The sequence below is a fragment of the Triturus cristatus genome, chromosome 12 (assembly GCF_964204655.1).
Source record: "Triturus cristatus chromosome 12, aTriCri1.1, whole genome shotgun sequence".
Classification (NCBI taxonomy): domain Eukaryota; kingdom Metazoa; phylum Chordata; class Amphibia; order Caudata; family Salamandridae; genus Triturus; species Triturus cristatus.
The window spans coordinates 222,191,546-222,209,201 of record NC_140595.1 but is presented as its reverse complement, the minus strand read 5'-3'; the positions used below and the strand labels follow the sequence as shown (position 1 = coordinate 222,209,201).

General features: G+C 44.3%; 1 protein-coding gene across 5 annotated transcripts in view; it reads left to right on the top strand.

Annotated features, from left to right (window-relative positions):
* The window catches only part of MLKL (mixed lineage kinase domain like pseudokinase), a 642,399-nt gene that overhangs the window by 403,551 nt on the left and 221,192 nt on the right, over positions 1 to 17,656 (top strand). For all 5 annotated transcript variants that reach the window (XM_085639671.1, XM_085639670.1, XM_085639672.1 and 2 more), the window contains one exon: positions 6,707 to 6,878. In XM_085639671.1, coding sequence (XP_085495797.1) covers positions 6,707 to 6,878 — 172 coding nt within the window. The remainder of the gene's footprint in view (positions 1 to 6,706; positions 6,879 to 17,656) is intronic.

Below are 17,656 nucleotides of genomic sequence, written 5' to 3'. Positions count from 1 at the left end.
CTGTGGTTGACAATTTGATTTCTGCTTTTAACAGCCTCCACCATTTGTCTCTGGTTTGGCGCAGCAAATCTACATCAATAACTACTGTGTCAATTTCGGTCTCTAGGGCTATACAAGTAATTTGTATTGCCAACAGGTCTGCAGTAGCACCTTCGGTAGGATTCTCCATTGTTTCAGTTTCATATGATTACCTGTGAGGTTCTTTGAGCATGGAGGCTATTGTGCGGTTTGAATTAAGTTTCCTCATCTTTATTGATTGTGTGTTGGGTTTGTGTAGACAGTGATGCACAAATTGTTGGGTCCTGAGTTATATCTTCTTGGGCAACGTTTGTTTAGATTCTGTGGTCCCAAAATCTATTGTCTTTGTATACCAATCTGCTGCGTTGTAGTGTTTATTCCCCTGTCCTGCATCACCTTACATGGTATTCTATTCAAGTTGGGTAAACATTCTACAGGAGGATCAGCCAAACGTCCTCCATTTATTGAATTTAAGCTGTTGTTGTTTGTCAGTTGTACCTTTCCCATGTACCAATCAATACTTCCACCAATTAATTGAAAATCTCTTATTACCATACATTTCTATTTTCTGGATTTTAAGTGTCTTAAATAGTCCCTGGGTCTCTCATCTCTCTTCCAGGGTCAGCACGTGGCTCTTCCCCTCATGGAATCATCATATCTTTGTGGGCTCTTAAATTAATCTCTGCCTTTTGGCGGGGAGAGCAAAGAATGTTCCGCCTCATCTTGGTCCCGCTCCAGAACTCACCACTGTGTACCCAACAAAGGTCAAACTGCAGCATTGTGACAGTCAGCAAAACGGGATGGGTTAACCCAATGCATGCAGATTCATTGTGATGTTAGAATGGCTCTGCTGCGTCCTCTAGTGGCAAGATGTATTTCTTCATAGCTCTTCTCTCCCACTTCTGCCAGCTCTCCTCACAGATGAGTTGGATTCCCTTTCTGGGCCCAGACAGACACTGTCATTCCTTGCTGTACAGATTGACGTGGGACTATACTATCAGCTCTCCTACATATACTGGACACTGTCAGCTCAATATATTGGGGCAATAAATGCAAGGTAGTCAAATGTTGCATGGATTTAGGGGATTATCAGGCGGGGGTGCTAGATTTGTATCCTATTAGCCTTTTTGTTGGTCATGCCCACATTTGTATCAACAACTAACTGAAGGTTGTTCCTTTTTCTCTTCTGCCAACTTTGAATTCACGATCTTCCAGAACAACTTCTCTCTTTACATATTCTGCATATATGGTCAATAAATAGGGTGAAAGAATGCACCCTTGTCTAACTCTTTTGATAAACTGGAATCAGTCTGTTTCACCATGTACTACATGCGGTATACAACATGGCACAAACCTCATACGCATATCTGCATTGAGCAATATGCTGTTTATTACCCCATAAACATTGCATTTGGTGTACAAGTTATGGCTTGCATGGCTGCTGTGCAAGTTATAGTTTTTACTCATAACTGTAACTTGAACACTTGTGGTTTATCGGTTTTAATTCCTAACCATAACTGCCCATTACTGTCTTATGTTTTTTTAGTTTACTTTCTGAGGTTGAGGTGTTATAACTAAATCTAACCATAACTCCACTTTAACTTTAGTTCTTTTCAGCGATTTTTTGGGGGGGAGTTTTTTGATCATATACCACATCCAAGAGTTTACTGTGTTCAACATGCTGTGAGAAGAGAACTGCCACTGCACATGGCCTTTGGCCGGGCGTAGCAAGGTTAGCAGCTGTGCATAAGCCCAATCCTTTATGGGCAGCCAACACCCACAGTGAACTGCCTTCGGCCTTGCGCAGCAGGGTTAGACACAAGGCCATGTGTTCAGACTGGAACTTCCCCAACCCTCTGCGGGTGACCAACCCTGCTGCGCACAGCTTTCTTGCTTGGCTGCAAGGTCCTGTGCCTAATCCTCAACAGGCAACGAGTCGCCACTGTGCCCGTTTTTGAGGTCGGGTTACACAGCCTGCCACTAACCATGCCCTGCGCTTCCATAGGAAGCCATGACCTACTGCGCATGTCTTTTGGTGGTGCATAGTGGGAGTTAGCTGCAGAAAAGGCCCTGTGCACAACCCTCTACAAATGACCATGGCCTTTGCCCGTGCATAGAGGGTTTGGCCTGTGTCCAGGACCTACTCCCAACCCTGAGCAGGTGTCGGCCACAAGTCCTAGCCTCTGGCTTGAGCCTGTCCCAACCTTCCAGAGGCAGCTGTAAGGCCTGGACTGTTGCGATGCCCTTCTACCACACCACTGCATGCAGCCAACCACACATGTGGCCACAGGCGAAGCATAGCAGTGGTGAACTGAGTACTTTTTTTGCATTTTTTTCATGATTTCTGAATCCTATGAGTGATTAATGAATATTGGCCCATTCCTGGGTCGCACCCAGGGAGTGTCTATTTTAAATATGAGGACATGTTTTATGCTAGGAAAACAGAACAAAAACACAAGCTCTGAAAACAGCAGCTGCTCGCATTCTTGTCATTCTCGTTGTTCCTCTGTGCTTGTGCTAAATCTTTGTAGCAAACTACGCAAAATTATGCAATGTGACATAATAGCATAATTTGGGAATTGTGCATAACAAGCATAGCACACATTACTGAAATTCCACAAGATACACTGGCAAGGGGTTTTGTCCACACTACGATTACCTGAAATACAGTGTTCTAGCCGCATTTGACAAAGGCCTTCTGGCAAAGGACCTATGCAACTCAGCTGGGCGCTGCAGCTGATGACACCACTGGCTGACTGACCCCAAGCCAAAAGAGGAATGTGCCTGTGTTTAGCACCATGAATAACACTTTTTCCTGCCTTGAGAAATTAGGCAGCATTCTGGCTCCCTTCTCGTGAATGGCATTCCTATATCTGTGTTGTGTAGAGTGCACATGGTACTTTTAAAATCTAGCCTAGTAACATCTTCATCTGTTTGCCCAACTCATGTTTCCTCAAATTATACATCAATATGCATAACCATACCTACAGAAAATGGGATTTGGGTCAGCTTTGCCAGTTGCTCCCACCCTCATGTCCCTGATTAATCAGGTACTGGCAGCGGGGACTTATCCTGCTACTTGAAAGATGGCCAGTATCAAGCCTCTTCTTAAAAAAGCTTCTTTGGAGCTGTCAGAGTTTTAAAATTATCGACCCATTTCGGGCCTTCCATTGATAGCTAAGGTCACGGAGAGGGCCATAAACTTAAGTCTGACTGACCACCTTGATAAGCATGGCCTCCTTGATCGGTCCCAGCATGGCTTCCGGCCTAAACACTCTACTGAATCGGCCCTTATAATGGCAGTAGAGGGTATTCTGGCAGTAGTTGACAGAGGAGGGAGGGCAATTCTTGTCCTCCTTGACCTATGTGCCGCTTTCGATACCGTCAACCATGCGGTATTGGTACAGCGATTAAAAGAGGTAGGGATTACGGAGTGGGCCTTGGCCCTATTATCCTCGTTTTTGGATGACAGAAAGCAAAGACTAAATTGGGCTGGCCTACACTCAGGCAATTTCACCTTGCCGTGTGGCGTCCCACAAGGTTCTGCTCTTTCCCCGACCCTCTTTAATATATACGTCAGGCCATTAGCTAGAGTAGTTAGGAAACATGGCTTTACGCTTGTATCTTACTCTGATGATTCACAACTGGTGATATCAGTAACGGACAATCCTGAGTTAATAGTGGCCAAATTTCATGCTTATTTAACGGTTGTGATGGAATGGATGCGCTTGAGTTTCCTAAAAATAAATACCGAGAAAACAGAAGTCATGGCGTTTGGCAGCGGACCCCCGCTGTGGAACATTTGGTGGTGGCCACCTGAGGCCGGTCAATGCCCCTTACCGGTCACTAAGGTGAGGAACTTGGGGGTGATTTTTGATGATAAGCTGAATATGTCAGCTCAGGTCAACAGTTTAACCTCCTCATGTTTTCTCCTGCTAAAAACATTGCGTAAAATCTTCCCCTTCATCCCTCAGGTGCTGCAGAAGACGGTGATGGCCCCCTTTTTACGTCCATATTGGACTATTGTAATGCTATGTTCCTGGGTATTGATAAATACCAGGTTGCTAAGATACAGTCATTACAAAATGCGGCGGTTCGTGTCATTCTGAATTTACCCAGGGGACACCCCACTTCTAGAGGAAGAAGATCATTACATTGGCTCCCGGTTCAGCAGAGAATTGAGTCTAAGGCACTCTGTCTGGTACATCGCGCACGTTTTGGCGGGGGTGCAAATGATGGAAGGGATAGGTTCAGGCATTATACCCTCTCTCGTGATCTGCGCTCGGCCAGTCTTGGCCTCATCTGCACTTCCAGATTTAGACTGGCAAGATGGGGTGGTCGCTCTTTTGCCATTTGTGCAACTAAACTCTGGAACAAGCTACCAGTGGGTATGCGACTCCAACAGAATTATGTACATTTTAGGAAGGCCCTGAAGTCCCAGCTGTTTAACATCCACTAGTACTGCTCCTCCGTCACCGACTTTTCACACCTTAGCACCAAGACGCCGTTGGCATTCGAGCGCTTTACAAGCTTCTTTATACTTTATACTTATACTTGGTTAGTTTGACTGTCAGTTAAAATGCGGGTCTGCCTAATGGATACCATTGATAAAATGTGGAATAGGTCAGCCCTCATTAGCCATTGGCATTCTTATCAGTGTAAGATTCATCTACGTTTTGTGTGGAACTATTTGTTGTTATGTGTCATGTCTGCCTTATTCTTGCTGTTTATAACTCATGCTGACTGCGACAGTTCTATAAATCACTCTGGAAAATGTATAGAGTCTGGGAGGCCGACAGGCAGAAGGAGGAGGAAAGGGGGAAGAGGCAGGAGTCTTCCTTGGTGGTTGATTCATAGATAGTCTAGCAAGGGGGTTGGGGGCTGTGAGACTACCATCTATAGGCAGCTACACAGCACCAACATAGCAGAGAGGCCCCAGGTTTCTGTGTACACGTACACCAAAAAAGTGTATAATCAGACACGACCCAGTTATCCATATGACTAGGCACAGATGGTGTGAAATGAGTGAAATCATGCGAAATGTGCACGAATGTAATGCCACTTTCATCACAGCCTCTTCAGTTCTGCACTTTGGATTCCGCCCATCGCTTTTGGCAGGTGGCTGTCTTAAATGTTTTTTAACCATGTCATGATAGCTGGCAGGCATATTTCAAAAAAGTTTATAATTAAGTAATACGTGCATTTTTTTGTTTTTAGCATTAATTTATATTTATTTGTATTTATAACTAGTTAGAATAATTTGTTTAGCATTATTTCCTGTAAAATTTTATTTTAAGTCCCTATCTCCATTATTTTCCATGGAAGGGTGTTGCAGTACCAGTGGCTGGCCGTGTGTAGTGCTGGACTTACTACAAAAGTGTCATTTAATGCAAAATTCAAATTTGTGAATACTGAAAAGAAGTGAACTTACTCAAAAGTGCAAGCTTACTCAAAAGTACAGTTTGTGAATCGGGCCCTATGTTGCAATATTCCAAGACATCAAAATAAGAGTGGAGGGAAGTAAAACTTAAAAGGATTAGTAGTTCACTGTGGTAGCAAAGAAGGTCTGGCAAAACATTCTAAACATGTGTATGTGTTCAGAGACGCAACTAGAGCCAATTTCTTGGGGGAGGGTGCTAATTCAAAATTCAGGGGGGGCTAATTCTTCCAGCAATAGGCAGAGTGGAGATGCAGGGGCTCTAAGAAGGGGTGAAAAAAACAAAAAAGCCTCATTAGCAAGTAAATGGTCTTTTAAAGACTTGTGAAGTACCCGGGTGCGGCTGCAATAAGACGGTCGCCAGTCCGCCTGACACACATGACCGGGGGGGGCTTAAGCCCATTGAGCCCAATGGGCGTTTCGTGTCTGTATGTGTTACACAGTCTACTTTATTAGCGTCTGAATCAATTCCCCAGATAGAGAACACTTGGAAATGGTACAATGATAGGTAATCTATTGAAGCAGAGCATATTTTCTTCAACCACATTTTCCTCTCAGTTGCACTGCTTATCTCCCCATGCAAAGGATCGGAATTCTTAACCTGTACAGCTGATTTTGCAGCTCTGTATTAGCTACGTGTTTACACGAGGGCCCCGTATCATCCCACTGAAAGGAAAGAGATAAAAAAATGAATGATGAAAGAGAAGTCTAATCAAGGAGAATTCGGCAGTTCATGTTAATGTTGTTTTATTGTGGTTGAAAGCAGATCCTCTGCTAAGAGCCTTCAGAATTAATCACTATACAAGAGGGGTATGAAGAGCCTGAGCACATATAAGAGAGAAAGATCCAATATCAGGGTTACAGGTAAGTTCCCCCCCCCCCCCCACCCTGGAATCAATTGAGTCGTGAAGGTCAACCTGACTTCGGACCATCAATCGCTTAAATTTGGCCCTTGGAGGGGACCTAGAGAGTAGGCTTCCAGAGAGCCACATCCTGTTGCATCATTGATCTGGATTGATAGACTGTTTGTCTGTGCTTGATGATAATTTTTTTTTAAAAGGTATACTTGTGAATAACTGTTCTGGGATTTTCATTTGACCTGCTTTCTGGATAAACTTAGGACATTTGTTTCCAGCTCTGTCAATTTAGTATTTTTTAACTGAATTAATGTATAGCTTAAGCTGTAGTTAGATAATTAATCATTAATAATCTTTTCTGTTGTGTTGGTTCCCTCCCGTGGACTTCATGCAGTGGCTAAAACGATGACACCGCAACGACCAGATATTACTGAGATCAAAAAGGAAGACCTTGTGATTGGGGAGCCGTTGATGGAGACGGACACTTCCATCTTATTTAAGGGAGAGTACCACAGAGCCACCGTGGCCATCAAGCGCTTCAAGGACTTTTTGCCCATTGACACTCAGTAAGTCTAGTAGTAGTATTGCATGCTGGGATATTATGAGGGAAGACTAAGCATGGGTAAATAGTTTATATTCTAGCAATTGTGGTCCTATTTTGCTACTTCTTTATAATAAATTGACTTTTCTTATTTTACTCCCAACAAATCTTATATAATCACATTCTGATATAGAGCCTCTCCTCCGCCGCAATCTGATCACCTTTTCTACTATAGCGACAGGCCTGGTTTGTATTGTGTATTGAGATTTATAGGTTGTCTGTCCTCTCACTAATTTCTGCTATAGTGCATAGATTTGCATGTTTGCATTTTAAGTTGACATTACACTCCAGGTGGCACTTCACCGGGAATATATATGCTGCTATAATATAAACAAATCTGCAGTCCTCAGTGCTTCACCCTGAAGACACAGCTACTGTTTTGCCCCCACTCATGGGTCAGAAGTACACCTGGTGCCAAATGTAGTAACGTTTTAGTCAACACAATGCAGCAAGGGAACTTGCTGAGGAGCGTTGCGTGAAAGTGAGAGAGCAGAAATGCCCCATATCGACTAGGATATGGGTCACTTGTGTTGTCTCCTAGCGCTAGTGCACTGTGTGCTGCCTAGCACCAACGCAGGCACCCTTGCGCCAAAGGGTGCAAGGGTACCTGTTATGCGCAAGATTGTTTTTGTGCAGGAAGGAATACCCTCCTGTACAAAAATAATCCTTAGAGGCTTATTATGGTTTCAATGTGGGTTGCAGAATGCAGCACACATGAAAAAAAGGAATAACTAGGACAAATAAAGATATTTCTCCTTGTTACGTGTCTATGCAGTTAGGTGCACCATTTTGTCGCAATCCCAGGTTTACTGCCTTTAGTAAAACGGGAATTGTGTCAAATTAAATTTGATGGTTGCAAGGTAACACCCATGCTCCACCGATGAAAGTCCTACTACAACAAAATATAATGCACTGAAAGCTGCTGCGTTGCATTACATTTCTGCACAGTCATGCAAGACGGCGCAAATTGCCTCTTAGGTGGCTCTGTAAATCCCATTTAAGGGCTTGAGATGGCTTGCGTCTCCTCCGCTAAGTTGGAGGAGCGTCATCCCACTGAACAAAAAGAAAAAAAAATGAGAATAACTATCTTTCTTATTTATTTGTCCTATAGCTGTCAGTGGCTCTCGGACGGGGCTGGGCTGGCGAAGCAAGGAGTGGAGTGGTTTACACTCCTGAAGTGCGCATGACTGCTTGACCGGCCCTCTTGGGCTGGATAAACAGTCATGCACACTTGCATGTTCCCCACCAGGCTGCATTGCACAGCCTGGTGAGGAACATGCAAAGCCTCCCTGTCCCCGTCGGAGCGCCTAACCACGGCACTCAGACCAATTACAACGGTGCATTGCAGCGTTGTGATTGGTCCAAGGGTGCAGAGTACCTCCTGCTGCTGGCCGGGACTCTGAAGGAAGATGACTGAGGCCACAGGAGAGGCGGCAACCGGCTGGCCGTTCCAGGTAAGTGGGTTTTCCAATTTTTATTATTCGTTGAGTCCTTTGGCCCTGCCCCACTACCTGGGTCCGGTGGCAGCCGCTACTGCCCACATGGACAGCACCAGTACTTAGTAAATCTGGCCCTTGGTGTCTGTAAAAAGAGAGTCTCAGCAATCTCCCAGGTTTTCAGTGTTGCTCATGCAGAAAGAACATACCTTTCAAGTTATACCCGAGGTGTCCTAGTCAGTTCTCGTGGATTGACTACCACAAGGTTTACAATCTTAATCTTGTAGACATTCATAAAAGTTATGATGAATGTTATGCCTCGGAAATCAGAACACATGGAGAGAACTTCGCCGGGCAAAGTAGATAATGGGGTCAGCACTAAGAGCAAATAGGGAATTGTTTTGATAAATAGCCCGTACTGGTCTTGACTGCGGAATGCAGGGATGTCGATGAGGCACATTATTAATAGACCTGCATTTTCACCATAAAGAAAAGCCAAAAAAACACAGCACACGCCCATGAGGGGGCTGGCCGTAAAGCTTTCAGTATATTTCCAAACACAAACATAGTGCAAGGGAACACACCAACTCTATATAGCCCTTTGTATGTCGTTGGCCTCGAGGCACTATTTCAATCACCTTAATCTTGTGTTCACATACAAACATTTTAACTCGCACTAGTTTGGCCCCCAAAAATGTCCTTAAACTTTCAGTAGGCCGCACTCCTATAGACACTAGCGCTACAAAATAGAAATGCATTTGCAATGCAGCCGGTCTCGCCTTTGGGCCCTTATAAGTATTTAGGGGCATATTTACAACAAGGCGATAAAAAATTATCGCCGCTTTAGCGGCCGTTTTCTGCCGAAAAGCGGCGATAATTTTATCTCTATATTAGCAAGGTCACGCCAAAGCGTGAAACCTTGCTTTAGCGTGGGATTTTGTAACGCCCAGCTTTGCATCTCTAATGAGATGCAAAGTGGGCGTTCCTGACCTGACATGATAGGAGAAATGTCGCTAAGTGACATTTCTCCTATCATCAAGCCCCACGCTATGAAGCATAGCGTGAGGAAAAGTAGCGATAACACCTGTTATCGCTACTTTCCTAACACCTGCTTCAGGACTGACTTAGCCATGATATCCTATGGAAGGAGGATATCATGGCTATGTTTGTGAGTCTCTATCAACAAGCTAACGTGAGATTATCGCTGGGTTTCCAGCGATAATCTCACGTTAGCCAGTTAGCGCTAGGATTTTTATCGCTGATGAGATAAGCGTTGCTAATAGCACGCTATCTCAGCGATAAAAATCCACGCTAGCCGGCGATAATTATCCTAGCGCTAAATGCGCTTTGCGATAATTATCGCCGGTTGTTGTTGATATGCCCCCACGTGAGGCAGCATGTTATCGCGCATTAGTGCAACTCAGACTTCCGTGGCTATAAATGTATCACTGTGTAAGCGCTCCGCCAAATAATCGGATGCAGCCCCCTCTAAAATTCTACACCATGCGGCAGTTTGGCAGCTGATATAAATTAAAACTGTACACCCCTGGGGGGAGTAAATAAAGTACGGAGGAGCTGTTGCCTTCCAAAAGAAACGTGGGACGGGTTCAGCCTCCAGCATTATGCTGCTTACACCCACCTGTAGGTGCGGAGAGATCGGGACACCTGTGTGGAGTGTAATACAGGCCTGCAACTCACTAGTCACAGGAGATGGCCTGCCTGCAGCACAGCGCCCCCTACTGACAGAAACAAGACTAAGCCCGCTTGTGAGCCTGGAGAGGATATTGAAAAATCCCTGTTGGTTTTCAAACAAGTATTACCATAATGCCTCCTACCACGCATTTAACGTTTGAGGACAAAGGAACCCTAATTATTAGAAGAGGATTTCCCTTCATACTCAACTTCGAATAGCACAGAGACCAGTGACTGGAACAGCGGCAATTTCCAACACAACATGGGTGAAAACAAAACTCACTGCTGCCTTAAGTCTTTCTTGAACTAGAAATCATGAGAGTTCCCTTGTAAACAGACCCACCCCTCAGGCAGATCATAATTGTGCACTTTACAGGTAGTCACTGAATTTGTGGAAACGTCGATAATATAAAAAAAATAGTGAGAGACTGGAAGGCTGAGTGAGGGTTGATACATTGCATGGTGATGGATAGATGGGGTAATGAGTGGATGAGTTAGTGGGTCACTGAGTGACTGGTTCAAGAAGGTATGCAGGCGCACAGGCCTCTAGCTAGATAGGTGGATGCATGATGAGTAAGTGAATGGGAGTGTGTCGACCATAGAGTAGATGGATGCACGAAGGATAAATGGCCACATGGATGAATGTGTACCTTCATGAAGAGATTGGTGGCTGAAAGTGTAGTTGATCGACGTGTGGGAGGCTGGATGGGTGCATGCATCTGATTACTTCAGCTTGCAGTCATCTCAAGGCACAGTCTTGCCAGACCAGATGGTCAAGCGGTCCACAGAGATAACAAGGTCAAGTGATGGAGTTGGCCCTGGACAAACTGCAGCCAGGATCTGTTTGGTCGCTTTGGCTAAAGAGCTTATTCTCAAGAATGCATAGTTCATTCGGTCCCAAGACTCAGCACTTGGCAGAGAGAGCACTGCCGGTTCCAGCTGCGGTGGGAGGCATGTGTGAGGTTTAATCCTTTGAGGGAATAAGCCACGTAGCAAAGGGCTCAAGTGCAAGAGGTGTAGTTCCCTTGGTGCAGCAGGTACAGTGGCATGGGGGTCTGAGGGGCAACTGAACCCTGATTATTTCTGTATTTTATCATTTAAACAGCGGCTGGAGGGCTCGTTTTCTTTCTTGCCCTAGGGTTCATGTCACGCTGGCTAAGCTACTCTGCAACTGTCGCTACTGTGGCTGACCACAGATCACCTCTAGAGATGTTGGCGGAGGACACATGCTGTGCACTGTCCCTCCTCACACCTGGTGACGGGTGTACGAACTGCCGCGAAATGTAAGGGCACAATAAACCCAACCGGGACTACAACACCTGAGACAAGAGGTCCAGGCAATATACATCTCTGCTGTTAATCACTGTAAATGCTTTGCACCCCAGTACTCAGTAGAAGTGCTATAAAATGTAAGAATAACAAGGCAGTGTGAAGATGTAGAGCACCAAGAGGCGATTCACTTTGCTTGAACCACTTTATTCCTAAGTACCAGCTCTTTTCATACAAATCTTCTTTTTTCGTGCTTCCTTGTGTCGGTTTATTCTTCCCCGATTTTATTTTAAAGAGACATGAGGTATCTCTTGCTTTCAATTGGTGACCTTTGAACTTTGCAGCTCTATTATTGTGCATGGGTGCAAATGATCATTTGAAATGAAGGTGCCAGGATATTATCTCTCAAAGTCATCTGCGATGTAAATAAGAAAGAATGCAGTTTCAAGAGGAAGCTGCAGAGGTCATTTGAAAAGTCTACATTAATCTTTAATAACAAACTGTCCTCTAGTGGCCTTGTAATTTATTGCTCCTATGATCAGCAAAATGAAACAATAGTTGTGAATTGATTTCATCCGTCTTTCATTGCCTGCTTTGGAAATGGCTGACCAGGAGGAACAGTTCGCAGCAAGCATGGAGACTCCTGAGAGCGCTCTGTTGAGCCCTCATATAACAGGAACATCAAGTGCCACTTTTGTTTCTGTTGCTTGCTTTGATTTCAGCACCAGCTATGGACAACTAACAGAGTACTAAGGTTGTAATGCCCAGACGGGAGGAGGGGCCATTGCACGCTCTGAAGGAGCATTGCGGTCGACCAAAAGAAACCATTAGTGAAATTGCCATGGGGCGAGAACAGACACAGAAAGGAGAGAACAACACGGAAAAACACCAATAACAAGCCAGCATTTCTGAATGCCACAGACAACAACCAATGGCAATCAGTGGGTGTGCTAAAAGCCCACAGAAGAGGATACAACAGGTCTTGCAGACAGCGCAAGCGTTGTCGAGGCTCAACCTAAAAAGAGGTAATGTAGCTTTGTGGGGAGAGGGAGACATCTGTAAAGTGGCGGTACTCTCGCTTCTCCAAATGGGTGGTTCCCCTGCTCCAATTACAGTTGAGGAATTACTGATTTATTGCCTTTTGAACCTTTTATGAGTAGGCCTCCCGGCACAGACTTGTTTTTGAGAAACGAAAAGGCCAGTATTCATTTCTAAAGGAAGTTCTCCCCCTGTTTTGATGGAAGCACTTTTTTAAACTTGTTTTTATTAGATATTGTAAACAGCAGACTCTGTCTCGTGTGTTTTACCCCAGCATTTTTTTTTTTTTTTTATAGTGAAGGATCTCTCATTCACTCCATTGCGGAGCTTGCTTTGAACATCATTAGAGCTGGTAAAACTCTCATTTTGGGTTTGCGAGAATAATTGCCTCCATCACTTTTGCCTCTGCTAGCTAATGATTCTACATATCTACAGAAAGCCCTTTTGATCGAAGCTGCCTTGTGTCGGGGTTAGTCAGTTGGGTTAGAATTTCTGACCATTCCACCAGGTCTTCTGTGAGGTGTTCCTCTTTTCGGGAGATCTTTTTATGTTTTTTCTTTAGCCAGGGCCCATTCCAGCATATCACTTTGCCACGGTCAATCCTTGTACCCCCATGGTCGGGAGCAATGAATTACAATCCACCCTATATCCAAGAAAGTAGCCAGTACTGCAAATCTGTGTTGAATGTGTTCTTTTTTTTCTCGAGGAAATATCCCCAGCAAGCATCTAAGAAATGATCATTTCACTTGCTGTAGTCTCACAACTACTGAACGCCAACATTTCTGTATTTGTGGGCGCTCTCAAGAAACAAGAAGGAAATCAGGAATGAGCAGTGTTACAACTAGTGCAAGCCGGGCACCTCTGTGGATTTTTTTTGCACATATGTTTATGGAATCAAATGAATTATATGAAGATAATCGATAATCAAACTATACACCTTGAACCTAACATTAGTCGATGCCTGTTAGACTTCTGCACAACTTACTTCTATCCTCGTCTCAGACCTTGACAGGTCAATCCAGTGTCCATTTTCTCTGACCAAAGTAACTCCCATCTCATTGTCTTGTTGCATTGACTGACTATGTATTTTCTACTAGCTTTTCTGCCTAAAAGTTCAGCATTATGTTCTATTGTTTACTTTCCAGGATTCTAGGAATTATTTCCAAAACTCTTTCTCTATACATGCTTATTGTGCATTCTTGATAACTGCTCTGGACCACCCCATCAATCTCCTGAGATTCTACTACGTTAGGAATGTATCTTTTAGGTATACATCTTCCAGTGTCAATGTCTCCCAACCTCCCGCCAACTAGTAATCAACTTCTCGTTTGTTATGTTTTTAAAGGGACTTTTGCACCATAAAAGCATACCTGGTGCAAAAGGGGGCAGCTCAGAAAAGTCTTTAGTGTGTATTCCCAAACTCTCCCAATTTGTCTAATAACTTATGGTAATATGTTCTCCATCATCATCTTGCGACATGCCCTATTGGTATGTTCTCTGTAGTCTTTTTTTTCTCCCAGTTGAGTTATCATGCAGTTAGCTAATACTGCAAACCATGTTCTACAGTGCAGTTAAGTGTCAGGCCCCCATGCTCCTATGATAGTTTGAGTGTGGTTTCATTATGTTGGTTTACCTGCCATTATCTGGGAGCTCAGCTCAAGAGTGTGTCTTGGCAAGGGAGATCTTGCCCACAATTGTCAAGAGCAAAATAGTCCAGATCTCTCTGAGAGCTGTAGGCCTTCCACTACTCTGTCAATGTTTATTGAGCATTGTGCTGATTCACTAAGGACAATGTGGATTCCCAAACTTCAAACCAGGTTTATATATATGCCCTCTTCTGGCAGGCAACTCTCACTTTTCCCATTAAGCTGGTCAAATGGAAATAATTGTGATTTAACCACGTTAACCAACAAGCCTGACTCCTCACCAAAACCCCCCAGTTCCTGTAGAAAGAGTGGGACTGATTATTCCAGGTATTTTAAATTAACAAGGACGCCATCTGCATACATGGACAACATGTGTTTTATTGTCCAACTATTTGGCCAAATCCACCATCCTAGAATGTGCAGTCTAGATTCAGGTGGCTCCATTGCCCTTGTGAATAATAACTATGGTAGAGGGCACCCTTTTTGGGGGATCTGTCTCCAATACCCAGTTGTCAGAGATCACTTGCCTCGTCCTTACCTTCCTAGTGAGTCTTGATTATAGCAGTTTAACTCTCCTCAGGAAGATTCGACTGAAGCCAATCCATTTAACACCAACTTTCACAATACTGTATGAATTAAAGTGCAGTATCTAGGGCTGCTAATCCTTAAGGCTCCTGTGAGGTGGACAGGCTGTGTAGTACATGTCAAGAATGTCTCATGTCTTTGTCTTGCTCCGTATCAGTGCCTGTGTAGCTATAGAGGCAATACATCCAATTACAACCTCCTTGGGTATACTGTGGTATCTTATCTGTTGTAATCTTACGGCTTCACAGGCATATAATCCAGTTTACTGTATGTATCATGTGGGTGAATCGTCACAAAACACTATATCTGTTGAGGGCTGCCCCTCCATAAATCCATCAATTCTGCCTCCCTCATTATCCCCCCAAGAGGATTCCCCCATCTCAGTAGCCTAGGTGAATAAACCACCAAGACTCCTCTGTTGCTCTTAACGTCTGAGTATGACAGATTTTCAGTCTACCATATTCATAAACCTATGACCTCCATCTAGGCGCCAGTTAAAAATCTGCCACATACAATAGGGTGGTGGAGGTTTCCTCATGAAAGTGACCCTACCCACTGTCGGTGAAGCCACTTTTGAGGATAAACATGATTTTTAAAAAAATCAACCAATATGTGTCAATTCTGTCAGACATTTTACAATTATCCATGAGTACTGTGAAAGTCCACAACGTAGGGGGGCACTGTGAATGACCACCTAGTATACTCCTTCCCATCCTCGGAGTTTATGGGAGATTTATTAAACTGAACACCCTGGTGAAGATGTTGAATAATATGCAATCAAGTCTTGACCATCAGATGAGGTTACCTTATACAATAATAATAACTTGTCTTTTACGTAGTGCTTTACACGTCAGACGTTTCCACGCTCTGTAATAACAGGTGTTATTACGGGCACTAGCAGCTAGATGACCACTTCATTGCAAAGCTTCTGCAACATGTACAAATATATATTCAAATAGTCTGCTTCAAGCAGTGCTGAGGCAGTTAGTGTTGGACGCTGGTGCTGATAGCCTACAAAGACTGCAAGACTGCATGAGCGCACGGTTAGCTACAGCTATCCCTGCTTCCACTGGGGGAAATTGTTAATTTGCGCTGGATGCCTACTGGGCAACACCAGCTCCTTGTAGCTGCGTCGCAGTGACAAGGACTGTTAGGGAGCATTTGGGGCTGGTTGTAATCACTGCTCCTACAAGGTCCTGATGGGTTGACACATTTGATCAGGCTCTGGACTCATCTACTTCTATGATTCTCCTTCCTTGCCCCAGGGAAGGTGCAGCGGGCCAGGGTGGAGTGCTGCCTGGATATTCTGAAGTGACTGCTGAGGGTGAGGAGTGCAGAATGGCAGAGCCAGGGTAAGTCTTACCCTTGTGTGAACAGGATCACGCCGATCCCTACAGGCTCTTGGTCGTCATCTTCTGAGCCCCTGTTAGCACATCTTCTGTGAGGTGTAATGTAAGGATTGTCTCCTGCCGGGCTGTTATCAGCGTGAATTTCTTTTTGCTGCAATGACATATTCATTGCTGAAGAATCATGTTTGCTGGGACACCTGTGGCCCGGAGCTCGTAATGCTGTTGTCCCTGACTGCAAATCTTAAAATTTCTTAGCTTCCAGACCTGGAGAGAAGCAGCAGTTAGGCCCATTTACTGTGCAAAAAGAGTTCCTGTCTGCAACTTGACTTGCAGGAACTTGCAGACAGGACACAACGATAGGCACCTATGTATGGAGGTGGGACTGCTCTATTGAAGAGACACCATCTGTTTTTTCCTATCTTCTTGTGGCGTAGTGGAGAAGGAGCCAGGGAGATAGGGAATAGTTGGCTAAACAGGAGTTTTATTTCAATCATAAATTCCTCAAGTGGAGGCCTTGTGGGGGCGTGGCTTAGCTAACCGCAATGGCGGACGTGGTGTGAGGAGGCTCCGATCGAGGTCCCCGACAAGCGGCGATCCACGGTGTCAGTGGGCCATAAAAGGACGCAAAAACAGATCCCGCTAAGCCCCCAATGTCCAGCGACTGCGGGGAGAACCGCCCGACACCCGGAACGCAGCGGAGACAGACCCGCGCTGCCAAAGCCGTACCGGCGCGCCTGAACTCAAAATGGCGCCTGTACGGTGAACGGCAGCACTCCAACCAGCAGCAGCAGAGCCCTGACCAGCAACAGGTCCCGCTGCGCCCCAAGTACACAGCGATTGCAGGGTAAATCACTCGGTCAAGACTGATTTGCATATGGCCAGGTCTAAACTGGGGTGGCATGGTGAGCAAAAAAACTATGGATTTAGGCCCAGATCTCTGTACTGGGGTGAATGTATGACATTGTTCTGCATTCTGTCCATCAACTGTTGTTTTTGCATAAATCACCCGATACCCAGTTCGCAGGGGGGGATGGACCCACGCTGACTAAGCCTCAACGTAAAAAATATATTAAATAATAAAATTAACTTAAAAAAAATTATTTGGATTTAATATACATTTTAACAAATAGAAATGTAATTTAAAAAAATTTAAACATACATATATAAAATTATATATATATATATATATATATACACACACACACACCTATAACATAAAATCTAATAAACATTATATTATAATTTAAAACATTAACATTTTTGATAGACTTTGAACTTAAATTTTGCACTCCATTGAGTGCAACAGTAGGGTTCGTGTTGGATAGCAGAGGGGTAAAAATAACTATTCCCACTCCAGTGAGTGCAACAGTAGTAAAATTGTTTGATAGCGAAGGGGTAGAAAATACTATTCCCACTCCAGTGAGTGCAACAGTAGGAAAAATGTTGGATAGTGAAGGGGTAAAAATTACTATTCCCACTTCAGTGAGTGCAACTGTAGGGGACGTGTTGGTTAGGGGAGGGTTAAAAAATATTATTCCCTCTCCAGTAAGTGCAACAGTACACAAAGTGTTGGATAGCGGAGGGGTAAAAATTACTATTCCCACTCCAGTGAGTCCAACAGTAGGGAAAGAGTTAGATAGCGGAGGGGTAAAAATTACTATTCCCACTCCAGTGAGCGCAACAGTAGGGAAAGAGTTAGATAGCGGAGGGGTAAAAATTACTATTCCC